Raw genomic sequence first — 27,654 nt, 5'->3', positions numbered from 1 at the left:
AGAAGGCAATTCCAAGCAAAAAGAAGAAAAACATGCTCTAAAATAAAAATAGCTTTTATTATGTCATATTAAAAACGATGACAACAGCCACCCTTCAAATGAAAAACTGGAGAGATGCGCAGCACAATCGGCTTACGCGTTTCAGCTGTATGCCATAATCATAGCCTGCCGTGTGTATACTCTCTATCGTTTAAAAACAAGTTAAAACTACCTGATTGGTTTGTAGAAAATGCACCTAACCAGAAACACCTGTTTCAACAGCAATAACCAAATTACCTGCACAATATAGAGTGTAAATCTATTCTGTTGTAAATGGTCTAAAGTGTATCATAAACTTGAACCCTATGTGTTAAGCCTCCATGGTATTTAGAAAGCTAACCCCATGAAAAATATAAAACCTATACTATAATATATAATACATACAATATCAGTTCATTTTGGAATGTTGTTTACATATAATACATGCTATTACAATTCATAGAATATAGTTATTTCTATTTCTATTTGACTGATACATTTGGAGCTAACCAACCATGATATATTATAGGTGGCTCAGACACGCAATAATATCTCCCTAACCATGTTTACATATAAAGGATGAATAAGAAGTACAAAGCATCTCTATTATGTAATATATTAGGCCTCTACTAAACAACCCATTAAACTTAATGTTCTAAGAAGGATCGCAGAGTGCCATTCACAGCAAAATGAAGAACGGATTTAGGAGACAGACTAAAGGGATTAAGGAAATAGGAGTGTAGCCAAAGTCACTCCTAGTAATTAATTAAATCGTACCTTGAGTTTAAACCTTCTGGGTACCTAGTCCTAAGCTTAAACAATCAGAAGATTTCTCTTAGCCAAAAGTTTGTCCACATCACCCCCCCCCCCTTTTATAGGTACCTTAACTTCCTCAATGGCACACCACTTAAAGGTCTTAAGTCTACCATTATGATTTTCAACCCAGTTGCATACTAGGGGGGTGGATAATTTGCCCTGTCTAATGGTAGAGAGATGCTCACGGATCCTAGACTTAATGTCCCTGGAAGTGAGTCCAATATATTGGACCCCACATGAGTCACATTTGACCATGTAAATTACTTGGGTAGACATGCAATTCATACATGTTTTGATTGGAAAAACTTCCCCTGTTATATGTGAATTACAATTATTTGTCCTATCTAAGTATTCACATGGTCTGCATTTTCTGTGGCCACATCCATACATCCTTGTACTGGCCATCCAGGAACTGTTAGTATGTTGTTCATGTCTCAATTGGGTCGGAGATAAAATAGATCCTAAGGTAGGACATCTACTCAAGCTACTTCTCAGCCCTTGTCTCACTACATCTATTAGTTTGTCATCAGCAGCAAGATTTGGAAAAAAAATCTGTATTATTTTGGTTATTTGTGGAAACTGAGAACTATAGTTGGTGACCAAGTTAACTCCTCTGAATTCCTGTTTCTTTCTGTTTGACCCCGGCCAAATGTTCAATATTTTGTGCAGGCCTTGGTCAGAATCAGGCTTGTATTTAAACTTGTTGCTCCTCCTTGGAGCCTTAATCTTGTTCTTAAAGTTCTTCAGCTGGCTCCGTTTAAGCCTATGCATACAGTTGATATAAACTTGGGTTTCTCTTTGTTTTTTCTTTGGCTCGCAGAGTTTCCGAAGTTTTCGGCTTTGCAGTGTTTTCCTTACCTTATTTTTCATGCGGATATGGCGGTCCTTCATACTAAATTGGGATTCCTTCCTAAGTTGGTTTCAGACCGCTACATTAATCAAGAAATGATCGTTCCTTCATTCTGTCCTTATCCTTTTTCTCAGAAGGAATGTCTGTTGCATAACCTGGATGTTATGCGTTCCCTGAAGTTCTATCTGCAGGCAACTAGAGACTTTTGACGATCTACTGCCTTTTTTTTTTGTAGTCTCTGGTATTCGTGAGGGCCAGAAAGCCACTTCTTCTCTCTTTCCTTTGTGTTGAGAAGTGTTATTCGGTTGGTTTATTAGACAGCTGGATTTCCGGATCATTCCACTAGGGCTGTCTTTTCTTCCTGGGCCTTTACAAATGTGGCTTCTGGGGAACAGATCTGCAAGGCAGCCTTTTGGTCCTCGTTGCATATTTTTTCCAAATTTTGCAAATTCAATGTTTTTGCCTCAGCTGAGGCTTCTTTTGGAAGGAAAGTTCTTCAAGCGGTGGTGCCTTCTGTTTAGGTCCACCTGTCTTGTTCTCCCTCCCTTCCATTATGTGTCATCTATCTTGGGTGTTGGTTCCCACTAGTTATTAGAATGGATTTGTGGACTATCCATGCCATTGGAAAGAAAGCAAAATGTACCTGATAAATGCTTTTCTTTCCTGGCATGGAGAGTCCACGACCCGCCCTTACTTTACTTTTAAGACGACGATTGTCTATTTTAAACCTCAGGCACCCATATAACCCTTTTTGTCATCTTCTCTTTCCATATTCCTTCAGTTGAATGACTGGGAATTATGGGAAGTGGGAGGGATACTTAACAGCTCTGCTGGGGTGTTCTTTTCTTCCCCTTGGTGGCCAGGAGTTGAATTCCCACTAGTAATTATAATGGATTTGTGGACTCTCCATACCAGGAAAGAAAATAATTTATTAGGTAAGCATAAATTTCGTTATTTATATGATAGTGTCCAAAAACCACATTTCAAATTTAGTGATATAAATGTGTTTTTGGTCAAAGCTTGACATCACATGGAGCTGAAGCCACTTACAGTTTTCATCTTTACTTTTGCCTAGTTCAATTATCTCATCTCATTTGTAACTTTTCTACTATTTCTTTTCATTCTTTGATATTTTGGCAAAACTCTAAACTAGTGAATGATGTAGATAAAATCATGAAAAAAGAGAGGGGCCAGGATTTTTACTTCTACCTATATTTAAAAATTAGCCACTTAAAACAATTGAAAGATGCAAGAATATAGGAACTCTGTATATGAACAACTAACTTAACATATTTAATAGTATTCAGTTTGCCTATTTGTAGTCATTAAATGGTGCTTCATAATTTCACCCTATTTCTTTTTCATAGGCAGAACAAATCCTATATGATTATTTCACAGATGAAAAGTTTGTTGACCAGCTGATCAAGTTCCTGTCTTTAGAAGACCGAAAGGGGAAGGACAAGTTTAATCCTCGAAGGTTTTGCCTGTTTAAGGTTTGTTTAGATTATTTCAGATTCAACTTGTAATGAGTTTGTTGTACAGCTACTGCACTACAAGTCTTCATTGCACACTTTAAATACTATGGGTCAGTTGTGAAAATGCAAAAACTAGTTAATTTTTTAATCTCTTAAATGAGCACTCTATATATTCCTATTTTTGGTTAATAATACGTCGTCATACACGCAGGCGCAAATATTCCTAAATATGCAGAGCAGTGTCAGGAACATCATTTTTTGTATTTGACCCCTGCTAAGGGATTTTATACACCGTTGATGCTCCAGATGAGGATACAGCTAATGAGAAGCAGTCATACATGCGTATGCTTAAACACTGGACTTCTCCTCATCTGGAGCAGAAAGGGGATGTTCCAGGAGTGCAGCTTCTGAATTAGTTAACACAGAGTAAAATAAAAGTTAATAGTTTTAAAATTGAAAGGGTTTTGCACAATAGAGCATTTTATTTTTACACTTGATTGTCTATTTAATGTCTATAACTTCCATTGCACTTAGATGGCGCCATTTGCGTTTTTTATATTAAATTAAAAGCTCACAGCATTGGAGGCGGAGCCGGGCGCATCCAAGATGGACGTGTAATTCCGAGCTCCGCTGATGTTACAGCACAGATAACTATAACTGGGGGGTTCGTGCCCAAAATATCCCTGCAAACTGGTGCAGCCTTTAGCCAGAGCTTATCACACCTGCACCGGAGCTCTTTTGAAATCCTCAAAGACGCCTCTGACCGCGATCACAGCAGTTGGGAACTCTCGGTGCGGTCCGCCAGCCCACGCTACCTTTCAGTGCACTGTGCAGGAAGCCGACCGCAGTATCGAGTGGACAGTATCGGGGTCAGTGGATCCCTGGACAGATCGGCTAGTCCTGCATGGTGGTGAGTGTGGCCGAGGGGCCTTTTTACCTCCCATACGTACAGCGCAGGCCCAAGCTACCGGTAGGGTCACGATAAGGAGAAAGGTGAAAACGGCCACAGGCCACTTACCCCCTCTTTACTGTAAGACAAGAGACAATCCAAGAAAAGAGTAATAACAAAAGGCATTGAGGGCTATTTGCAATAACTCACTGCATAGAAGTTTACATAGCCACGTGGGTCTGGTCTGTTAAGGCCTCATGGACATAGCACACATAACCCAAAGAAAGGGAACTTGCTGCAGTAATATTGCCATAGGAAACTTATCCGGTCTCAGACATCATATGCTAAGCTCTGGAAGGGCAGAACTTTTAGTGAGAATACTAAAGTATATAATCTGCGTATATCATGACCTCCAAGCAGAAATCCAAGCAAGATAAAATAAGCAAATCCCTACCAAGTAAAAACAACTCAGTCACATCCTACTTTGGGACTGTGGAGCAGGGTAGCTTTACTGATAATGTGGCAGGTGGGGTCGACCTTATGCTATCCGAGACACCCCTGGAACTAACACAGACTGCACAAGAATTAGTGCAAATCCCAGCAGATGTTCTCTCTTCCCTACCATCTAAACAGGATATTGCGGACATAGTCCGGGGGTGCGTGAGAGAAGAGCTGGCAGATTTGAAACAAGATGTTCATGCTCTAGGCTTCAGGGTAGAAGCATTGGAAGACGGCAATGACACTATTAGAGAGGAATTTGACCAACTACAGTTAAAATATGACCGTCAACAACACTCTATAGATCTGTTGTATGACAAAGTGGACGACTTGGAGAATAGGAGTCGCAGGAAAAACCTGCGTATTCGTGGCATTCCTGAGTCTGTGTTGCCAAAAGATTTACCCACCTATCTACCAGCTCTGTTTAATCATTTGAGAGGGTCTAACTCTAACGAAGATATACTTTGGGACAGGGCTCACAGAGCACTGCGTCCGAAACCACCAGATTCTGCTCCTCCAAGGGACATAATCATTCAATTCAAGAATTTTCGTGAAAAAGAATTAATACTGGGCCTCTCAAGGAAGTATCAGCCGATTAGATTCAGGGGCAATGTGTTGCAGTTTTATGCGGATCTGTCCCAGAGAACACTTCAACAAAGGAGAGAATTTAGTCCTCTAACACAGCTCCTCAGGCTAAAAAGGATCCCCTATAGATGGGGTTTCCCAACTCAACTTTTGGTCATCCATGAAGATAGGAGGCATATATGTAGAGACATCTCGGAAATAGGAGCCTTCTGTAAGATCCTAAATATAGAGCCTCCTCAAGTTTTGCAAGATGAAAGGGTCCCGTCACCCTCACAGGATAAGGCTCCATCTGCCAACACTTTACAGAAATGGCATCAAGTGGGTACTTCACAGAAAAGACCTCCTTCACCCCAGCAATCCCAGACCCCTAAGACCCAAAGGACAATACAACCTAGTTCACCGAGGTTGAAAGCTGGACGCTGATCCCTAGAACTGCCACTGACTTCCTCTAAGTATGCCTTGGAATGTGTATGGTAATAGTTCATTAATAGGTTTGCAGATTGAGTGCCTGTAAACTGTATTGCTATTTTCTTTGGCATGTTTATGTTTATCATTTTCTGCACTTTGATGTTTGAGATATTTGGTTCCACCATGTTGCATTGTTATTAGTTTAAGTAAAAATTTGCGCATAGACCCCCCATCATCATCATCATTATCATCATCATCACCATCATCATCACCATTACCATTTACATTTAAATGTGTATAAATGTGCTGTCGTCATATACCCTCCAATTTCTTTTTTCAGGATAGTGGAAATGTGGGCAGGGGCAGCCTCTAGGGCTGTACCTGCGCTCGGCCCCACTACAGATCCCGTCGGTCTGGTCCTGAGGTGTTTGACTGTTTTTCTTGTTCTACTGTTTATTGTTATGTTATGCTGCACTTATGGCTATGTACTCATTCCTCATAAACAAACCCTACATCTACCATGTTATTTACACGTCTATTATGAATTCGAAGGCCCGTAGATTAACATTGATCACGCAAAATGTTAAGGGGTTCAACTCTCCCAATAAACGTTATAAAGCACTGTCAGATATGGCCAAGAGGGGGGCAGACATCCTTTTTTTACAGGAAACTCATTTTAAAAAACACAAGGAGCCAGTATACCTTGGGTCATAATTAACTCAACACTATCACAGCTCAGCTGACGTTAAAAAAAGGGGAGTTAGTATTCTTCTACACAAAAATATACCATTTACACTCCAAAAACTTGACAGAGACACAGATGGTAGATATGTAGGAATCTCGGGGCTACTGTATGGTATACAAGTAACTTTTCTCCTGTTAAGTGTGGTCAGTCCACGGGTCATCATTACTTCTGGGATATTAACTCCTCCCCAACAGGAAGTGCAAGAGGATCACCCAAGCAGAGCTGCTATATAGCTCCTCCCCTCTACGTCACACCCAGTCATTCTCTTGCACCCAACTAATAGATAGGATGTGTGAGAGGACTGTGGTGATTATACTTAGTTTTTATATCTTCAATCAAAAGTTTGTTATTTTAAAACAGCACCGGAGTGTGTTGTTCCTTCTCAGGTAGAATTTGAAGAAGAATCTACCTGAGTTTTTGGATGATTTTAGCCGGCGTAGCTAAAATTCATTTTGCTGTTCTCGGCCATTCTGAGGAGTGAGGTAAACTTCAGATCAGGGGACAGCGGGCAGGTTCACCTGCAAAGAGGTATGTTGCAGTATATTATTTTCTGAGGAATGGAATTGACTAAGAAAATACTGCCAATACCAATATAATGTAAGTTCAGCCTTAAATGCAGTAGTAGCAACTGGTATCAGGCTGTTTATGTATATATGTGTACACTTCAGTATTCTGGGGAATGGCACTTCTCTGGGTAATACTATATGCATATAATCTTTAGCCTTACTTGCAGTGGGAACGTCTAGCAACAGGCTGTTTAATGACATTTCATGATATTTAATTTTAAACGTTTTTGCTGGCATGCTAAATTGTTTAAATATCTGAGGTACTGGGTGAAAAATTGTTTTTGGGCACTGTTTTTCCACTTGGCTGTTGTTTATTTTAATTTGAGACAGTTTACTGAACTTCCCTCACTGCTGTGGGTGAGGGGGAGGGGCCTATTTTGGCGCTTTTGCTACGCATCAGAAATTCAGTCAAAAGTCTTTTTCTCTTCCTGCATGATCCGGATCGTCTCTACAGAGCTCAAGGGTCTTCAAAAATTATTTTGAGGGAGGTAATCACTCACAGCAGACCTGTGAGATTGTGCTTTGACTGTGATAAAAAACGTTTATATTTTGTACATTTGTTTCTCTGCTATTAAGGGTTAGTTATCCATTGCTAATGGGGGCAATCCTTTGCTAAATTTATGCTTTTACTGGGAAAAATCTGATTGTTATAATTTTTCCGGTTTCCTTATTATTAAACTGTCATAATTTTTTTCTGTGCTTCTTAAAGGCACAGTGCGTTTTTCATATTACTTGTAATTTGAGTGAAAAGTATTTCCAAGCTTGCTAGTTTAATTGCTAGTTTGTTAAACATGTCTGACTCAGAGGAATATCTCTGTGCTATATGTGCAAAAGCCAAGGTGGAGCCCAATAGAAATTTATGTACTAATTGCATTGATGCTACTTTGAATAAGAGTCATTCTGTACAAATTGAACATCATTCACCAAACAACGAGGGGGAAGTTATGCCGACTAACTTGCCTCACGTGTCAGTACCTGCATCTCCCGCTCGGGAGGTGCGTGATATTGTAACGCCGAGTACTTCAGGGCGGCCATTACAAATCACACTACAGGACATGGCTAATGTTATGACTGAAGTTTTGTCTAAATTACCAGAACTTAGAGGTAAGCGAGATCACTCTGGGGTGAGAACAGAGTGCGCTGATAATATTAGAGCCATGTCAGATACTGCGTCACAATTTGCAGAACATGAGGACGGAGAGCTTCATTCTGCAGGTGATGGATCTGATCCAAATAAACTGGATTCAGACATTTCAAATTTTAAGTTTAAGCTGGAAAACCTCCGTGTATTACTAGGGGAGGTCTTAGCGGCTCTGAATGATTGTAACACAGTTGCAATACCAGAGAAAATGTGTAGGTTGGATAAATATTTTGCGGTACCGTCGAGTACTGACGTTTTTCCAATACCTAAGAGACTTACTGAAATTGTTACTAAGGAGTGGGATAGACCCGGTGTGCCTTTCTCACCCCCTCCTATATTCAGAAAGATGTTTCCAATAGACACCACAACTCAGGACTTATGGCAAACGGTCCCTAAGGTGGAGGGAGCAGTTTCTACTTTAGCTAAGCGTACCACTATCCCGGTGGAGGATAGCTGCGCCTTTTCAGATCCAATGGATAAAAAATTAGAGGGTTACCTTAAGAAAATGTTTGTTCAACAAGGTTTTATATTGCAACCCCTTGCATGCATTGCGCCTGTCACGGCTGCAGCAGCATTTTGGTTTGAGTCTCTGGAAGAGACCCTTGAATCAGCTCCATTAGATGAGATTACACACAAGCTTAAAACCCTTAAGCTAGCTAATTCATTTATTTCTGATGCCGTAGTACACTTAACTAAACTTACGGCTAAGAATTCCGGATTCGCCATTCAAGCACGCAGAGCGCTGTGGCTAAAATCCTGGTCAGCTGATGTTACTTCTAAATCTAAATTACTTAACATACCTTTCAAAGGGCAGACCTTATTCGGGCCCGGTGTGAAGGAAATTATCGCTGACATTACAGGAGGTAAAGGCCATGCCCTGCCTCAAGACAGAGCCAAACCTAGGGCTAGACAGTCTAATTTTCGTGCCTTTCGTAACTTCAAGGCAGGAGCAGCATCAACTTCCTCTGCACCAAAACAGGAAGGAGCTGTTGCTCGATACAGACAAGGCTGGAAACCTAACCAGTCCTGGAACAAGGGCAAACAGGCCAGAAAACCTGCTGCTGCCCCTAAGACAGCATGAAGTGAGGGCCCCCGATCCGGGAACGGATCTAGTGGGGGGCAGACTCTCTCTCTTCGCCCAGGCTTGGGCAAGAGATGTCCAGGATCCCTGGGCGTTAGAGACCATATCTCAGGGATATCTTCTGGACTGCAAAGCCTCTCCCCCAAAAGGGAGATTTCATCTTTCAAGGTTGTCAACAAACCAGATAAAGAAAGAAGTGTTTCTACGCTGTGTACAAGATCTTTTACTAATGGGAGTGATCCATCCGGTTCTGCGGTCGGAACACGGACAAGGGTTTTACTCAAATCTGTTTGTGGTTCCCAAGAAAGAAGGAACCTTCAGACCAATCTTGGATTTAAAGATCCTAAACAAATTCCTAAGAGTTCCATCGTTCAAAATGGAAACTATTCGGACAATTTTACCCATGATCCAAAAGGGTCAGTACATGACCACAGTGGATTTAAAGGATGCCTACCTTCATATACCGATTCACAAAGATCATTACCGGTATCTAAGGTTTGCCTTCCTAGACAGGCATTACCAGTTTGTAGCTCTTCCATTCGGGTTGGCTACGGCTCCAAGAATCTTCACAAAGGTTCTGGGCTCTCTTCTGGCGGTGCTAAGGCCGCGAGGAATTTTGGTGGCTCCATACCTAGACGACATTCTGATACAAGCGTCAAGCTTTCAAACTGCCAGGTCTCATACAGAGTTAGTACTGGCATTTCTAAGGTCGCATGGGTGGAAGGTGAACGTAGAGAAAAGTTCTCTCTTACCACTCACAAGGGTTCCCTTCTTGGGGACTCTTATAGACTCTGTAGAAATGAAGATTTACCTGACAGAAGACAGGTTAACAAAGCTTCAAAATGCTTGCCGTGTCCTTCATTCCATTCAACACCCGTCAGTGGCTCAATGCATGGAGGTAATCGGCTTAATGGTAGCGGCAATGGACATAGTACCTTTTGCACGCCTACATCTCAGACCGCTGCAATTATGCATGCTAAGTCAGTGGAATGGAGATTACTCAGATTTGTCCCCTACTCTGAATCTGGATCAAGAGACCAGAAATTCTCTTCTATGGTGGCTTTCTCAGCCACATCTGTCCAGGGGGATGCCATTCAGCAGACCAGATTGGACAATTGTAACAACAGACGCCAGCCTACTAGGTTGGGGCGCTGTCTGGAATTCCCTGAAGGCTCAGGGATCATGGACTCAGGAGGAGAGTCTCCTTCCAATAAACATTCTGGAATTGAGAGCTGTTCTCAATGCCCTTCTGGCTTGGCCTCAGTTAACAACTCGGAGGTTCATCAGGTTTCAGTCGGACAACATCACGACTGTAGCTTACATCAACCATCAAGGAGGGACAAGAAGCTCCCTAGCGATGATGGAAGTATCAAAGATAATTCGCTGGGCAGAGTCTCACTCTTGCCACCTGTCAGCGATCCACATTCCTGGAGTGGAGAACTGGGAGGCGGATTTCTTAAGTCGTCAGACTTTTCATCCGGGGGAGTGGGAACTTCATCCGGAGGTCTTTGCCCAAATACTTTGACTTTGGGGCAAACCAGAGATAGATCTCATGGCGTCTCGCCAGAACGCCAAGCTTCCTTGTTACGGGTCCAGGTCCAGGGACCCGGGAGCGGTCCTGGTAGATGCTTTGACAGCACCTTGGACCTTCGGGATGGCCTATGTGTTTCCACCCTTCCCGATGCTTCCTCGATTGATTGCCAGGATCAAACAGGAGAGAGCATTGGTGATTCTAATAGCGCCTGCGTGGCCACGCAGGACCTGGTATGCCCGATCTAGTGGACATGTCATCCTGTCCACCTTGGTCTCTGCCTCTGAGACAGGACCTTCTAATTCAGGGTCCTTTCAAACATCTAAATCTAATTTCTCTGAAGCTGACTGCTTGGAAATTGAACGCTTGATTTTATCAAAGCGTGGTTTTTCGGAGTCAGTTATTGATACCTTAATACAGGCTAGGAAGCCTGTTACCAGAAAGATTTACCATAAAATATGGCGTAAATACTTACATTGGTGCGAATCCAAGAGTTACTCATGGAGTAAAGTTAGGATTCCTAGGATATTGTCTTTTCTACAAGAAGGTTTAGAAAAGGGTTTATCTGCTAGTTCCTTAAAGGGACAGATCTCAGCTCTGTCCATTCTTTTACACAAACGTCTGTCAGAAGTTCCAGACGTTCAGGCTTTTTGCCAGGCTTTGGCCAGGATTAAGCCTGTGTTTAAAACTGTTACTCCACCATGGAGCTTAAATTTAGTTCTTAACGTTTTACAGGGTGTTCCGTTTGAACCCCTTCATTCCATTGATATCAAGCTGTTATCTTGGAAAGTTCTGTTTTTAATGGCTATTTCCTCGGCTCGTAGAGTCTCTGAGTTATCAGCCTTACATTGTGATTCTCCGTATCTGATTTTTCATTCAGATAAGGTTGTTCTGCGTACTAAACCTGGGTTCTTACCTAAGGTTGTCACTAACAAGAATATCAATCAAGAGATTGTTGTGCCATCATTGTGTCTGAATCCTTCTTCAAAGAAGGAACGACTTCTGCACAATCTAGATGTAGTCCGTGCCCTAAAATTTTATTTACAGGCAACTAAAGATTTTCGCCAAACTTCTTCCCTGTTTGTCGTTTATTCTGGACAGAGGAGAGGTCAAAAAGCTTCTGCTACCTCTCTCTCCTTTTGGCTTCGTAGCATAATACGTTTAGCCTATGAGACTGCTGGACAGCAGCCTCCTGAGAGAATTACAGCTCATTCCACTAGAGCTGTGGCTTCCACGTGGGCCTTTAAGAATGAGGCCTCTGTTGAACAGATTTGCAAGGCTGCAACTTGGTCTTCTCTTCATACTTTTTCCATTTTTACACTTTTGCTTCTTCGGAGGCTGTTTTTGGGAGAAAGGTACTTCAGGCAGTGGTTCCTTCCGTATAAAGATCCTGCCTGTCCCTCCCGTCATCCGTGTACTTTAGCTTTGGTATTGGTATCCCAGAAGTAATGATGACCCGTGGACTGACCACACTTAACAGGAGAAAACATAATTTATGCTTACCTGATAAATTCCTTTCTCCTGTAGTGTGGTCAGTCCACGGCCCGCCCTGTTTTTTATGGCAGGTCTAAATTTTTAAATTATACTCCAGTCACCACTGCACCCTATAGTTTCTCCTTTCTCGTTTGGTTCTTGGTCGAATGACTGGGTGTGACGTAGAGGGGAGGAGCTATATAGCAGCTCTGCTTGGGTGATCCTCTTGCACTTCCTGTTGGGGAGGAGTTAATATCCCAGAAGTAATGATGACCCGTGGACTGACCACACTACAGGAGAAAGGAATTTATCAGGTAAGCATAAATTATGTTTTTTAAATATATATGCTCCTAACTCCAAACATATCCCTTTCTTTAAATCACTCTTCTGCAAATATCTGGACCTAGCACAGGGGATAGTCTTCTTAGGAGGTGACTTTAACTTTCCGTTGGAACCGTACCTAGACACTTCTAATGCAAAACCGATGTCCTCTAAAAAAAACTGCCAACTTTCTTTGGAAGGCCTTCAAAGACAATAATCTGTACGATGTATGGAGATTTGTGTACCCTGACAAAAAGGACTACACCTTTTTTTCCCCTCCAAACCTTTCCTATAGCAGAATAGACTATATTATGACCAATCAGGAAGGTCTTTCACTAGTTCACACCTCTAAAATAACGCCATGCTCTTGGTCAGACCACTCTACAGTGGAAGTGAAAATTAAATGGCCTGGCACTCGACAAACCCCTTATATTTGGAGATTAGATGATTCCCTCCTTAATAACCCCCTAAATTTAGAAAAGATAACTAAATCCCTGACTGAGTACTTTGAGAAAAACATGCATTCTGTAGACAGTCCATTCACCCTGTGGGAAGCTCACAAATGTACAATCCGGGGAGAACTTATTGAACTGAAGTCCCGCATTAGAAAAATAGCCACATAACTATACAACTCACTTACCACTAAATTGACTCAAGCTGAATATGCCCACAAAAAAGACCCCACCAATAACCATATTTTAACAGACATAAAAAACATCCGCGATCAGCTCAATGACTTCTTGTCAATTGAACAACAAAAAACCCATTTGCGAATTAAACAATTATTTTTCTATGAAGGAAATAGGGCAGGCAAATTTTTAGCTAGAACACTCAAGCGGAAAAAACTAAAGGCATATATACATCACCTTAAGCTATCAGACAATACAAGGGTTCAGACAACCCCTAAGATTTTGCAACAATTCCATAATTATTACCACCCTTTATATAATATCGATAGAAACACAGAGATAGATAGAGAGGAAAGCGACATACGGAAATACTTAGACTCCTGTAATCTCCCACAGCTTACTGACGACCAAATCGAGAATTTGAAGTCACAAATAACGCCTTCAGAGATAGCTTCAGCTATTAAAAATCTGAATGCAGGTAAATGCCCCGGTCCCGATGGGCTGACGACCAGATATTATCAAACCTTTCAATCAATTCTACTCCCACATTTGTTAAATACCTTTAATCATGCAGAACACACTGGATCCTTCCCTAAGTCTATGTTGGAAGCCCACATAACAGTTCTTCCTAAACCGGGAAAATCCCCTGATTGCGCATCTCACTTTAGACCCATATCACTACTGAATGTGGATGCAAAAATTTACGCCAAAATCTTAGCTCACCGTTTGAATAAAGTCCTCCCATCATTGATAGGTATCAACCAGGCCGGGTTCACTCCAGGCCGAGAGGCCCGAGATAACACCACTAAAATAATTACCCTGATAGAATATGCATCCACGCATCACCTACCTTCTATATTTGCATCTATGGATGCGGAAAAAGCCTTCGATAGGCTACATTGCGCTTTCCTTTGGCTAACACTAGACAAATTTGGATTTCCAGACACATACATTACTAAGATATTTGCTCTCTATAGTCACCCTAGCGCCAAAGTGGTACTAAATAATGCTCTCTCCTCTCCATTCCCGATAAGTAACGGTACAAGACAGGGGTGCCCACTTTCGCCGCTACTATTTGTACTGGCTATGGAGATTTTGGCTACCAGAATCAGACAAAATACGAATATTAAAGGTATATGCATAGGTTCACAGGAATACAAAGTCACCCTTTATGCTGACAATGTGTTCCTTACATTGTCATCACCATGCAGCTCTATACAAGCTGTAATGGAAGAACTCACTCATTATGGATCATATTCAAATTTCAAAGTAAATGTCAACAAATCAGAATTTCTAAGTATTGGCCTTTCCCAAACTGATATCCACACCATAGTGCTAGCCCATACATTTAAATACCAAAAAATTTCTACAAAATATTTAGGGATTAATCTAACTAGTAAACCACACCTTTTGGCCTCACTTAACTATCAGCCCCTTATCAAAAGTATACAGCAAGAGCTGAACTCCTGGCAAAATAAAACCCTCTCTTGGATAGGAAGGATACATGCAGTCAAAATGTCGATACTGCCAAAAATACTTTACACTTTCCAAACACTCCCTATATACATTCCAGACTCGCAAATAAATATATTACAAAAGATTATTAACTCGTTTATCTGGAACAATAAACGACAGAGGATAGCTAAAACTACGATGTATCGCTCAAAAGAAAACGGTGGGCTGGGGGTACCCTGCCTGCAATTTTACAGATGGGCGGTGTTTCTTACCCGAATAGCCGACTGGAGCAAAAATTTACAAAGTAAAGAATGGGTGTCCTTGGAACACGCTCTAGCAGGAACAACACAGCTGGGAAGCTATTGTTGGATCACCCCTCAGAACAGACGACTTGCCCAGGGCACTTCCAAGTTAACACTAGAGACATATAAACTGTGGGACAAACACTTTACGAAAATACCACTTATATCCTCCCCCACATCGCCACTCACCCCCTTACTGCACAATCCAAGTCTACCTCTTCGGGCCCCTAGCTCCCCAACTGTAGTCACAACATTATGCAAATCTACACTGTGTTATCATGTATTACACAATAGGACAGTGAAACCTAGATCAGACCTTCAAGAATATCAAGATGGGGTATTTGGACAATGGTTTCGTTATCATCAACTCACTCATTTTATCACTAGTCATAAAGAGAAAGAAAATATCTTAAGGCCCCTTTTGAAAATATGTGTTACATGGAATTTCCTAAAAAAGGCTTACTATCTCTGACATACAAATTACTATTGACACACCACTCTAGAAAACTTCCCTCGTATACAGCTAGGTGGGAGGAGGACCTGCAGCTTCACTTATCACAGGAGGAATGGTTTCAGATATTTCAAAACATGAACAGATACACCTCCTCAGTATCAATACGTGAAATGAATGTTAAGCTTCAATGTCAATGGTACCTCACACCTTCTAGGCTGGCTACAATATTTAAGGGCACTTCACCCGTCTGCTGGAGGCAATGTGAGCAACCGGGCACTTTTGCGCACATATGGTGGCTATGTCCCAAGATACACTCCTTTTGGGTAGTAATTATAGAAGAAACCAAAATGATTCTTGGCATTACAATACCTTTAGACCCGGTGACAATATTATTTAATAAATTCCCAAAAGTTAGATGCAAACTCAGACTTCAACTACTATATATACTGATCAATAGCGCCAAAAGATTGATCCCACAACACTGGAAACAAACAGACCCCCCTACAGTGGAGAAATGGAGATCCTTAGTATCCACCACTATATTACTAGAAAAGTACCATTTTGTGATATCTAAAAGGTTGGATGATTACTTGTCCATTTCCTTCTTGTGGGAAGAGTACAGGTCACTACATGACCCTTAGTATTACCTTTACCCCGATTAAAGCCATGCCTTCTTAGCGTAGTTCGATTCTCACCCTGGAGAGGAGTGTTATTCGATGTAGTAAAATTATATATATAACTGTTTTAAGTGATCTTTGATATTATGGCTTGAGGAATGACACTGTGAACTTAATGTTTAGGAAAATGCCTATGAGTGCACAAGTTTTGCCTTATGTTCTTTTATGTTTCCCTTTATTCTGGCTCCCTGTTTCCCTTTATTTTTCTCCTGGACTGTGTACCAGGATCATACCTGCTATGTGAAGCAATTGAAAGATTGATGTAATGCTATCGATGTTGTATCTACTTATCACTCAATAAAAATTTATTAAAAAAAAAAAAAAAAAAGCTCACAGCATTTACTACATCATAGCACTAATCACATAAGATAAGGAAGTGTTTGATATCTGAAATGCATACAGAGGTGTTACAGGTCACTCATGAAAAGTGCTTCCTATTCTGCACCTTAAAGGAATACTGAACCCAAATTTTTTATTTCGCGAATAAGATAGAGCATGCAATTTTAAGCAACTTTCTAATTTACTTTTGTTATCAATTTTTCTTCGTTCTCTTGATATCTTTATTTGAAAAAGAAGGCATCTAAGCTCAGGAGCCAGCAAATTTGTGGTTCAGAACCATGGACAACATTTGTTTATTGATGCTATCCAATCAGCAAGGACAACCCAGGTTGTTCACCAAAAATGGGCCGGCATCTAAATGTAAATTCTTGCTTTTCAAATAAACATACAAAGAGAATGAAGAAAATTTGATAATAGGAGTACATTAGAAAGTTGCTTAAAATTGCATGCTCTATCTGAATCACAAAAGAAAAAAAATGGGTACAGTGTCCCTTTAAGAATGGCATTCCAGCCTTTAAGTTGGATAAGATCCTCCATTCTGCATCCTCACAGTTTTACAATGCAGCCTGACTTTACCACCATCATGATAATACACCATATCGCTATACAGGTCCTGACTGGATGATCAAAATGCAACAGGTTTGTCAAATTTATGGAGGGTGGAGCTATGGACTGCCTGAGCTGTTGAATAGTTAGATTTCTAGACTTTAAAACCTTTTACTATTTAGGTCTAGATCACATAATTTGTAAACTAAATAATCGTAACAATCCCCATAGACTTTAGTGGAGCTATTTGTTGTTATGATCAGTTGCTAAGTTTAAAAGTAGCAACTGATCTAGCCATTAGTATTTTAAACAAATCCAAATGGGTACAGCACTATATCAGTAGAGAACTTCAGATAAGCTTTAGATGAAGCTAAGTTGCACGTGGTAGGGGACACTGCTACCCCTCAATATCACAGGAAAAACGCTGAGTTCCACAGCAACACTGCATACAAACATGCAACGCTTCGGCCCCAGTGGCCTTAATCATGCATATGTTACACACTTGTTGCAGCCTCTTACTTTTAGGCCAATTAGACAATTAACAACTATTACAATCAGATGTGTCAAATGCATGTAATCAGTTAGTAGCCCCATCTAGAGGTAATTTTCTGGTATTGTAAACCATATAGCAGCTTACATATCACTCTCTGGGTCTACTGAGTAATCAGTCTCCCTGTTTAACCCCTTAGGGTACATACTCTCCAAGTGGTATATCCAGTATTTTTCTTTTTGTTTTAATACCTTCTCTCTGTCTCCTCCTCCCCTTAACCTTCCCACATAATCAATACTTTGCCATCTCAATCGGCTGATGTTGTGTCCAGCTTTCAGAAAGTGGTTTGACACTGGCGCATCAGTGTTACCACATCTAATATTTGACTTATGTTGGTTGATGTGCTCTCTGGCTTTCCTAGTAGGCTCACCTATGTATATAAGAGAACATGGGCATTTAATCAAATATATTATATAAGTGGTCTCACATGTATAATATCCCTTTAATTTAAACTTGTGCCCTGTTCTTGAATGAACAAACTCTTGAGTGAACAAACTCTTTCCCCTTAATCATTGAATGACAATTAGAACAACTTAAGCATGGGTATGAGCTGAATGATTTATGTGTGATATATCCCTGACTCAAAGTTTTTGCTTAAATATATGATATATCACACATTCGGCTCATACCCATGTTTAAGTTGTTCTAATTGTCATTTAATGATTAAGGGGAAAGAGTTTGTTCACCCAATTAATTTACCAGCCTTTAAAATGTATAATGCTTCTATTGGTGACTCAGTATTGCACATCATCTAGATAAATTTCAAGAATATATATATCCCTGGCAGTCCTTACAAATAGATGAAATCCTATCTCTAACTCTATCTATCATCCTTACTATATGTAGTATAGCATCTGTATTGACAGAACATACTAATTATTGGTACTTTATTTGCTAAATTACATGCAACTCATTCTCTATATAAATTCAGTATAGACAGAATGTGCAAATTACATGTACCTTATTGCTGTTTACATGTGTGTTTTTCTTATGCAGTATAACTTCTGTATTGACAACGTACTAGTTAAATGTAAATTATTTAATAATTATAAATACTTATTGTACACTGTATAAATTCTGTCTAAACAGAATGTGCTAATTATATGTACCTTACTTGCTAATTGTATGTACCTTACTCTATGCACATAGATTCTGTATGGTCAGAACATGCTAATTTTATGTACCTTATCTGCTACTTGCTAGTTCCTTAGGGTACTCAGATGCTGTATAGACAGATCATGTTAATCCATGTACATTATTTACTACGTTCAGGTAACTACTATATTGGCAGAACATGCTAATTTCATGTTCTTTATTTGCTAGTCTGGGAGGTCTATCTTTTCACATTTAAATTTCAATTTGGGAAAGTCCTTTCTTCTAGTAATTTCTGCGCTAGAAGAGCCCCCCTGCATTATCTGCCTTGTGAATCTCCCCTTAATGTTTTTCATAAAGATAGGCGGTTTTCGTGCAGAGCGTTAATTTTTTTTTCTTCTCATTTCATGTCAGACAAAAGTTCAGTTTGTTCACTATTTTGGTTTTCGTATAGATCAGCAGGCTACGACAGTAGCCTAAACTGCTTGTATCAATCAGGATTTCTCAAATCTACTTGGTGGTAGAAAGTCTCAGTGTGTGAGGCTCTTTCTGCCAGGGCAGTGGCTACTCCCTGGACTTTCAAATGGACTTTCAAATGATGCGTCCTTGCAGCAACTTTGCAAATGGCAACATGGTCTTTCTTTCATGTAATTGGCAAGAGTCCATGAGCTAATGACGTATGGGATATACAATCCTACCAGGTGGGGCAAAGTTTCCCAAACCTCAAAATGCCTATAAATACACCCCTCACCACACCCACAATTCAGTTTTACAAACTTTGCCTCCTATGGAGATGGTGAAGTAAGTTTGTGCTAGATTTCTACGTTGATATGCACTTCTCAGCATTTTGAACCCCGATTCCTTTCAGAGTACAGCGAATGTCAGAGGGATGTGAAGGGAGTATCACCTATTGAATGCAATGATTTCCCTAACGGGGGTCTATTTCATAGGTTCTCTGTTATCAGTCGTAGAGATTCATCTCCTACCTCCCTTTTCAGATCGACGATATACTCTCATATATCATTACCTCTACTGATAACTGTTTCAGTACTGGTTTGGCTATCTGCTATATGTGGATGGGTGTCTTTCGGTAAGTATGTTTTTTATTACTTAAGACACCCCAGCTATGGTTTGGCACTTTATGCATTTATATAAAGTTCTAAATATATGCATTGTACTTATATTTGCCATGAGTCAGGTTCATGTATTTCCTTGTGCAGACTGTCAGTTTTATATTTCGGGAAAATAAACATATTAAGAAATATTTTTTCTTACCTGGGGTTTTAGTCTTTTTCTCTGATTGACTACATTTTTCTTGCAAATTGCGGGCAGTACTAGGCCCGCGGGTTCCCCAAATGCTAGACTTTATTGCGTCATTCTTGGCGCAAGAATTTTTTTGCTGCGAAAGTACGTCCGTTGACGCAAGTTCGTAATTTCCGGCGGCATAGTTGACGCCGAGTCTTTACACAGGGTTGTGTCGTTAGTGATGCAAGTGTGTCATTTTCGGGTGTTGTTGGCGCCAAAAAAAATTTCAATTACGTTGTGCGTCATACTTGGCACCAAATTTTTCATTAATTTATTACCCCAATGCTATTTGACTCTTGCCTTTTTCTATGTCAGAGGGCTATGCTATTTGCATTTTTTTCCCATTCCTGAAACTGTCATATAAGGAAATTGATAATTTTGCTTTATATGTTGTTTTTTCTTTTACATTTTGCAAGATGTCTCAATCTGATCCTGCCTCAGAAGTATCTGTTGGAACTTTGCTGCCTGACATTGGTTCTACCAAAGCTAAGTGCATTTGTTGTAAGATTGTGGAAATTATATCTCCGAATGTCATTTGTAATAGTTGTTATGATAAACTTTTACATGCAGAGAATGTATCCATCAGTAATAGTACATTGCCAGTTGCAGTTCCTTCAACTTCTAATGTACATGATATACCTATAAATTTTAAAGAATTTGTTTCTGATTCTATTCAGAAGGCTTTGTCTGCATTTCTGCCTTCTAATAAACGTTAAAGGTCTTTTAAAACTTCTCATAAAGTTGATGAAATTTCAAATGACCGACAACATAATGATTTATCCTTCTCTGATGAGGATCTATCTGGTTCAGAAGATCCTTCCTCAGATATTGACACTGACAAATCTACTTATTTGTTTAAAATAGAGTATATTCATTCTTGGTTAAAAGAAGTGTTAATGACTTTGGATATTGAGGAAGCTAGTCCTCTTGACATTAAGACTAGTAAACGTTTAAATTCTGTTTTTAGACCTCCTGTAGTTACTCCAGAGGTTTTTCCTATTCCTGATGCTATTTCTGATATGATTTCTAAGGAATGGAATAAGCCAGGTACTCCTTTTATTCCTTCTTCAAGGTTTAAAAAATTGTATCCTTTACCAGCAATTTCTATAGAGTTTTGGGAAAAGATCCCCAAAGTTGATGGGGCTATTTCTACTATTCCTATGGAAGATAGTACCTCTTTTAAAGATCCTTTAGATAGGAAACTTGAATCCTATCTAAGGAAAGCCTATTTATATTCAGGTCATCTTCTCAGGCCTGCAATTTCTTTGGCTGATGTTGCAGCTGCATCAACTTTTTGGTTGAAGAATTTAGCGCAACAAGAATTGGATTCTGACATATCTAGCATTGTTCGCTTACTGCAACATGCTAATCATTTTATTTGTGATGCCATTTTTGATATTATCAAAATCGATGTTAGATCCATGTCTTTAGCTATTTTAGCTAGAAGAGCTTTATGGCTTAAATCTTGGAATGCTGATATGACATCTAAGTCTAGATTATTATCTCTTTCTTTCCAAGGTAATAATTTATTTGGTTCTCAGTTGGATTCTATTATTTTAACTGTTACTGGAGGAAAGGTTTTTTTTCTGCCTCAGGATAAAAAAACCTAAGGGTAAATCTAAGGCTTCTAACCATTTTCGTTCCTTTCGTCAAAATAAGGAGCAAAAATCTAATCCTTCCCCCAAGGAATCTGTTTCCAATTGGAAGCCTTCCTCAAATTGGAATAAATCCAAGCCTTTTAAAAAACCAAAGTCAGCCCCTAAGTCTGCATGAAGGTGCGGCCCTCATTCCAGCTCAGCTGGTAGGGGGCAGATTAAGGTTATTCAAGGATATTTGGATAAATGCTGTCCAAAATATTCAGAGCATTGTCTCTCAAGGGTATCGAAAAGGATTCAGAGTAAGGCCTCCTGTGAGAAGATTTTTTCTCTCACGTATCCCAGCAAATCCAGTAAAAGCTCAGGCTTTCCTGAAGTGTGTTTCAGACCTGGAATCTTCAGGGGTAATCATGCCGGTTCCTTTTCAGGAACAAGGTCTGGGGTTTTATTCAAATCTATTCATTGTCCCAAAGAAGGAAAATTCATTCAGACCAGTTCTGGATCTGAACATTTTGAATCGTTATGTAAGAGTACCAACTTTCAAGATGGTGACTATAAGGACTATTCTGCCTTTTGTTCAGCAAGGACATTATATGTCTACAATAGACTTGCAGGATGCATACCTTCATATTCCGATTAATCCAGAAAATTATCAGTTCTCTTTTCTAGACAAGCATTACCAATTTATTGCTCTTCCATTTGGCCTAGCAACAGCTCCAAGAATCTTTTCAAAGGTTCTAGGTGCCCTACTCTCTGTAATCAGAGATCAGGGTATTGCGGTGTTTCCTTATTTGGACGATATCTTGGTACTAGCTCAGTCTTTACGTTCTGCAGAATCTCACACAAATCAACTAGTGTTGTTTCTTCGCAAACATGGTTGGAGGATCAATTTACCAAAAAGTTTCTTGATTCCTCATACAAGGGCCACCTTTTTAGGTTTCCAGAGAGATTCAGTGTCCATGACTCTGACTCTAACAGACAAGAGACGTTTGAAATTGGTTGCAGCCTGTCGGCACCTTCAGTCTCAGTCATTCCCTTCAGTGGCTATGTGCATGGAAGTTTTAGGCCTCATGACTGCAGCATCAGACACGATTCCTTTTGCTCGTTTTCATATGAGACCTCTCCAGCTTTGTATGCTGAATCAATGGTGCAGGGATTATACAAAGATATCACAGTTAATATCCTTAAATCCCAATGTTCGACACTCTCTGACGTGGTGGTTAAATCACCAGCGTTTAGTTCAAGGAGCTTCCTTTGTTCGACCAACCTGGACTGTGATCACTACAGACGCAAGTCTTTCAGGTTAGGAAGCTGTTTGGGGATCTCTGACAGCACAAGGGGTTTGGAAATCTCAAGAGGTGAGATTACCAATCAATATTTTAGAACTCTGTGCAATTCTCAGAGCTCTTCAGTTTTGGCCTCTGTTGAAGAGAGAACCGTTAATTTGCTTTCAGACAGACAATATCACAACTGTGGCATATGTCAATCATCAGGGTGGGACTCACAGTCCTCAAGCTATGAAAGAAGTATCTTGGATACTTGCTTGGGCGGAATCCATCTCCTGTCTAATCTCTGCGGTGCATATCCCAGGTGTAGACAATTGGGAGGCGGATTATCTCAGCTGTCAGACTTTACATCCAGGGGAGTGGTCTCTCCATCCAGATGTGTTTTCTCAGATTGTTCAGATGTGGGGTCTTCCAGAGATAGATCTCATGGCCTCTTATCTAAACAAGAAACTTCCCAGATACCTGTCCAGGTCCAGGGATGTTCAGGCAGAAGCAGTGGATGCGCTGATACTTCCTTGGTGTTATCATCCTGCTTATATTTTCCCGCCTCTAGTTCTTCTTCCAAGAGTGATCTCCAAAATCATTATGGAACAATCGTTTGTGTTGCTGGTGGCTCCAGCATGGCCCCACAGGTTTTGGTATGCGGATCTTGTTTGGATGTCCAGTTGCCAACCTTGGCCACTTCCGTTAAGGCCGGACCTACTGTCTCAAGGTCCGTTTTTCCATCAGGATCTCAAATCATTAAATTTAAAGGTATGGAAATTGAACGCTTAGTACTAAGTCATAGAGGTTTCTCTGACTCAGTGATTAATACTATGTTACAAGCTCGTAAATCTGTCTCTAGAAAGATTTATTATCGAGTTTGGAAGACTTACATTTCATGGTATTCGTCTCATAAATTCTCTTGGCATTCTTTTAGAATCTCTAGAATTTTACAGTTTCTTCAGGATGGTTTGGATAAGGGTTTGTCTGCAAGTTCCTTGAAGGGACAGATCTCTGCTCTTTCTGTTTTATTTTACAGAAAGATTGCTAAACTTCCTGATATTCACTGTTTTGTACAGGCTTTAGTTAGTATTACGCCTGTCATTAAATCAATTTCTCCTCCTTGGAGTCTTAATTTGGTTTTGAAGGCGTTACAGGCTTCTCCATTTGAGCCTATGCATTCTTTGGACATTAAACTACTTTCTTGGAAAGTGTTGTTCCTTTTGGCCATCTCTTCTGATAGAAGAGTTTCTGAGCTATCTGCTCTTTCTTGTGAATCTCCTTTTATGATTTTTCATCAGGATAAGGCGGTTTTGAGGACTTCATTTAAATTTTTACCTAAAGTTGTGAATTCTAACAACATTAGTAGAGAAATTGTTGTCCCTTCCTTGTGTCCTAATCCTAAGAATTCTTTGGAAAGATCCTTACATTCTTTGGATGTGGTGAGAGCTTTGAAATATTATGTTGAAGCTATTAAAGATTTCAGGAAGACTTCTAGTCTATTTGTTTTATTTTCTGGTCCTAGGAAAGGTCAGAAGGCGTCTGCTATTTCCTTGACCTCTTGGTTAAAGCTTTTGATCCATCAAGCTTATTTGGAGTCGGGTCAGGCCCCGCCTCAGAGAATTACAGCTCATTCTACTAGATCAGTCTCCACTTCATGGGCTTTTAAGAATGAAGCTTCAGTTGATCAAATTTGCAGAGCGGCAACTTGGTCTTCTTTACATACATTTACTAACTGATGTTTTAAGTTTTTCTTGTCATTTAAAGAATAAACTTGTATTTTGGGTTGTGGATTATTTTTTTCAGCAGAATATGGCTGCTGTTTATTTTCATCCCTCCCTCTCTAGTGACTCTTGCGTGGAGTTCCACATCTTGGGTATTGATATCCCATACGTCACTAGCTCATGGACCCTTGCCAATTACATGAAAGAAAACATAATTTATGTAAGAATTTACCTGATAAATTAATTTCTTTCATATTGGCAAGAGTCCATGAGGCCCACCCTTATTTATGGTGGTTATGATTTTTTTGTATAAAGCACAATTATTTCCTAATTACTTTGTTGATGCTTTTTACTCCTTTCTTTATCACCCTACTACTTGGCTATTCGTTAAACTGAATTGTGGGTGTGGTGAGGGGTGTATTTATAGGCATTTTAAAGTTTGGGAAACCTTGCCCCTCCTGGTAGGATTGTATATCTCATATGTCACTATCTCATGGACTCTTGCCAATATGAAAGAAATTAATTTATCAGGTAAATTCTTACGTAAATTATGTTTTTCTGCACACCACCTTCAATTTTCCATTTTGCTTTCTTGGAAGCAGTTTTTGGCAGAAAGATCCTTCAGGCCGCAGTGTCCGGCAAATAACTGCCTTAGTTTGTACCTCGCTTTCCATAACATGGACTTTCAGATTTGATATTAAATCCCACATGTTATAGATTCCTATGGACTATCATTATAATATGAAAGAAAACAAAATTTTTGCTTGCCTGATGATGCATTTAAAAGTTTTGGGCGTCAGTTCTAATTTGCACCTCTTTAGACCCTGCTTTTGTCTTTCCTATTTACCTGTTTCCTTTTCTCTGCTCGGATATACAGTACATTAAACTGAGGAGAGATGGGAGGGATTAAAGCTCTTGTGTGGGTTCTTGGTCTCCTCCTAGTGGCAGGAATTATATCCCACATTTACGGATTCCTATGGACTATCATTATCCCAAAAGAAAAGAATTTATCAGGTAAGTAATGTAGGTTGGTTTTTTTTTAAAGCTGTAGCACATATTCAACCCAGCCCAAGATACTTGTGTGCTTCCATTGGATTTTCCTTTGGCTCTAGAAGCCTTATGACTATTTCCATCTAAAGGGGAGGAGAGTCCACGGCTTCATTCATTACTGTTGGGAAATAAGAACCTGGCCACCAGGAGGAGGCAGAGACACTCCAGCCAAAGGATTAAATACCTCCCCCACTTCCCTCATCCCCCAGTCATTCTTTGCCTTTCGTCACAGCAGGACGGCAGAGAAGTGCCGAAGATCGGAGTAGTCTCTCTTATGGAGGGTAGTACTCTTTGCATTGGGACTTTAGTTTTAAGTAGTCTTGTCAGCCTTTCAGTGAGAGCTTGGGTGAAAATTAGATTCCGGAGATGCAGGGAGAGTCTTCCTGCAAAACCATCCCAACTCATATTAACAGCTCCACAAGCAATCAGCGTTAACGAGTTTCGCTGCCTGCTTTTTACACTCGAGTCCATGTCAGGAGCTAGCCTACTAACCTGTCATACTTGAAGGGCCGTGTTCCTGTTCCACGGCGTTGATTCTGGTAAGATAATTTAATTTTTTATTACATAATGATAACACGGAAGACAGGGTCACAGTGGTGATGCCTTTTATCTTATAGAATCAAGGGTTAATATTCCTAGTAAGGGGATTATTGAACAGGGGGGATTTATACATGATATTGTTTATTGTGTCATTGCTGCGTTATGTGCGAGATGATGCTCTGGCAATGTGTGGAACTTTTAAGTGAATTATTGGAGTATGGCGTGACCGTTTTTTGGCGCGTTTTCTCCTTAGACAGGGGTGGTCCTGCCAGGCATTCCATGTGACCGGGTGTGGCTATCTCTCTTCCTCTGTTGATCAGCGCCGCAGGAGAAGAAATGGTTTCTGTAGTCCGGGTCATAGGAGGTGGTGAGTGCCACGGCCATTGGAGGTTATAAAGGTGCCTATTATTAAGTTAATCTAGTCCGTAATAACAGCGCAAGCTATGGAGGACTCTGACGCAATAGACAGTTTTCCCTCTTTAACAAGGTCTCATTCCTGTGTTTATTGTGAGGAGGTTGTGGTAGAACAGCCTGCTCAACTATGTTCCACATGCCTTAATAAAGTTACGACATCTAAAAGTAAACGGATGTCTAGTACTACTGACCCGTCCACCTCTGAGGGTTCCCCGTCCCGTGAGGTGCGTTCCCTGCATTCATCTCCAATTGCACATGCAGCGCCCTAGGGTCCAACCATTACTCCTGCGGGAGAGATTTGTTGGCTGTCAGATTTTTCAGATCAACTGCAAACGGCGGTATCGAAACTGATCCATGCCTTACCACGTTCTGCTAAGCGCAAGCATAGAGCGTATCATGGCGGCCCGGCCCAGAGGTTGTCTACGCCTATAGAAATATCAGAGGCGTTATACGATGACGAGGCCCACTCCGACTCTTCGGAGGAGGCGCCTTCTGGGTCGGAGTCCGTGTCATCTAAACCTCCGGCTGCGGAGGAGCCTGACTTTAGGTTTAGGATAGAGAATTTGCGCTTTTTGCTGAAGCAAGTGCTTGCTACTCTGGAGGTTCCGGAACCGAAGCTTCCGGGGGAACATGCAATTCCTAAGCTTGATAAGATATATGAGGACAGGGTGGTACCTCAGGCCTTCCCGGTTCCTGTTAAGATGGCTAATATTATTAATAGTGAATGGGAGCGATTATGTTCTTCCTTTTCCCCTTCTTCTTCCTTTTAGAAACTGTTTCCCATTCCTGACTCTCAGATTGAGCTGTGGGGTACTGTCCCTAAGGTGGATGGTGCCATCTCCATGCTCGCAAAGCGGACAACTATTCCCCTTGAGGATAGTTTGTCGTTTAACCCCTTAAGGACCAGCGACGTACCCTGTATGTCGCTGGCCTTTTTTTGGGACTTGATTGTTTTATAGCGCGGTCTTGCCACCAGCGTTGAGACTGCTCTATTCCAAAAAGCCTGCTGGAGGGAGGGAATTAATAGCGTGTTCTTGCTAGACTTGTGCTATTATGTCCTGAAAAAACCCTTAACGACTAGTGACATACAGGGTACATTGTGGTCATTAAGGGGTTAAAGAGCCCATAGATAAAAAGTTGGAAACCATGTTAAGGAAGATGTTTCAATACACAGGGTTTGTTTTTCAGCCGGCAGCGGCCGTAGCCGAGTTATATTACAATATATTTAATAATTATCCTTTAAAATAAACCCCCAATAAAATGCATATACAAAACAATAAAATTAATGTAAATTCCTAAGTTCTATATATTAGTTAA

At 40.4% G+C, this 27,654-nt stretch overlaps 1 protein-coding gene across 1 annotated transcript in view; it reads left to right on the top strand.

Moving 5' to 3' along the window:
• The window catches only part of PSME4 (proteasome activator subunit 4), a gene marked incomplete in the record, with an annotated part of 938,614 nt that overhangs the window by 754,827 nt on the left and 156,133 nt on the right, over positions 1-27,654 (top strand). The window contains 1 exon segment of the mRNA XM_053712692.1: positions 3,052-3,177. Coding sequence (XP_053568667.1) covers positions 3,052-3,177 — 126 coding nt within the window.

This window comes from Bombina bombina, chromosome 4 (assembly GCF_027579735.1).
Source record: "Bombina bombina isolate aBomBom1 chromosome 4, aBomBom1.pri, whole genome shotgun sequence".
Lineage (NCBI taxonomy): Eukaryota > Metazoa > Chordata > Amphibia > Anura > Bombinatoridae > Bombina > Bombina bombina.
Note: the sequence above shows the minus strand (reverse complement) of the source record. Positions and strands in the feature narration are given on the sequence as shown.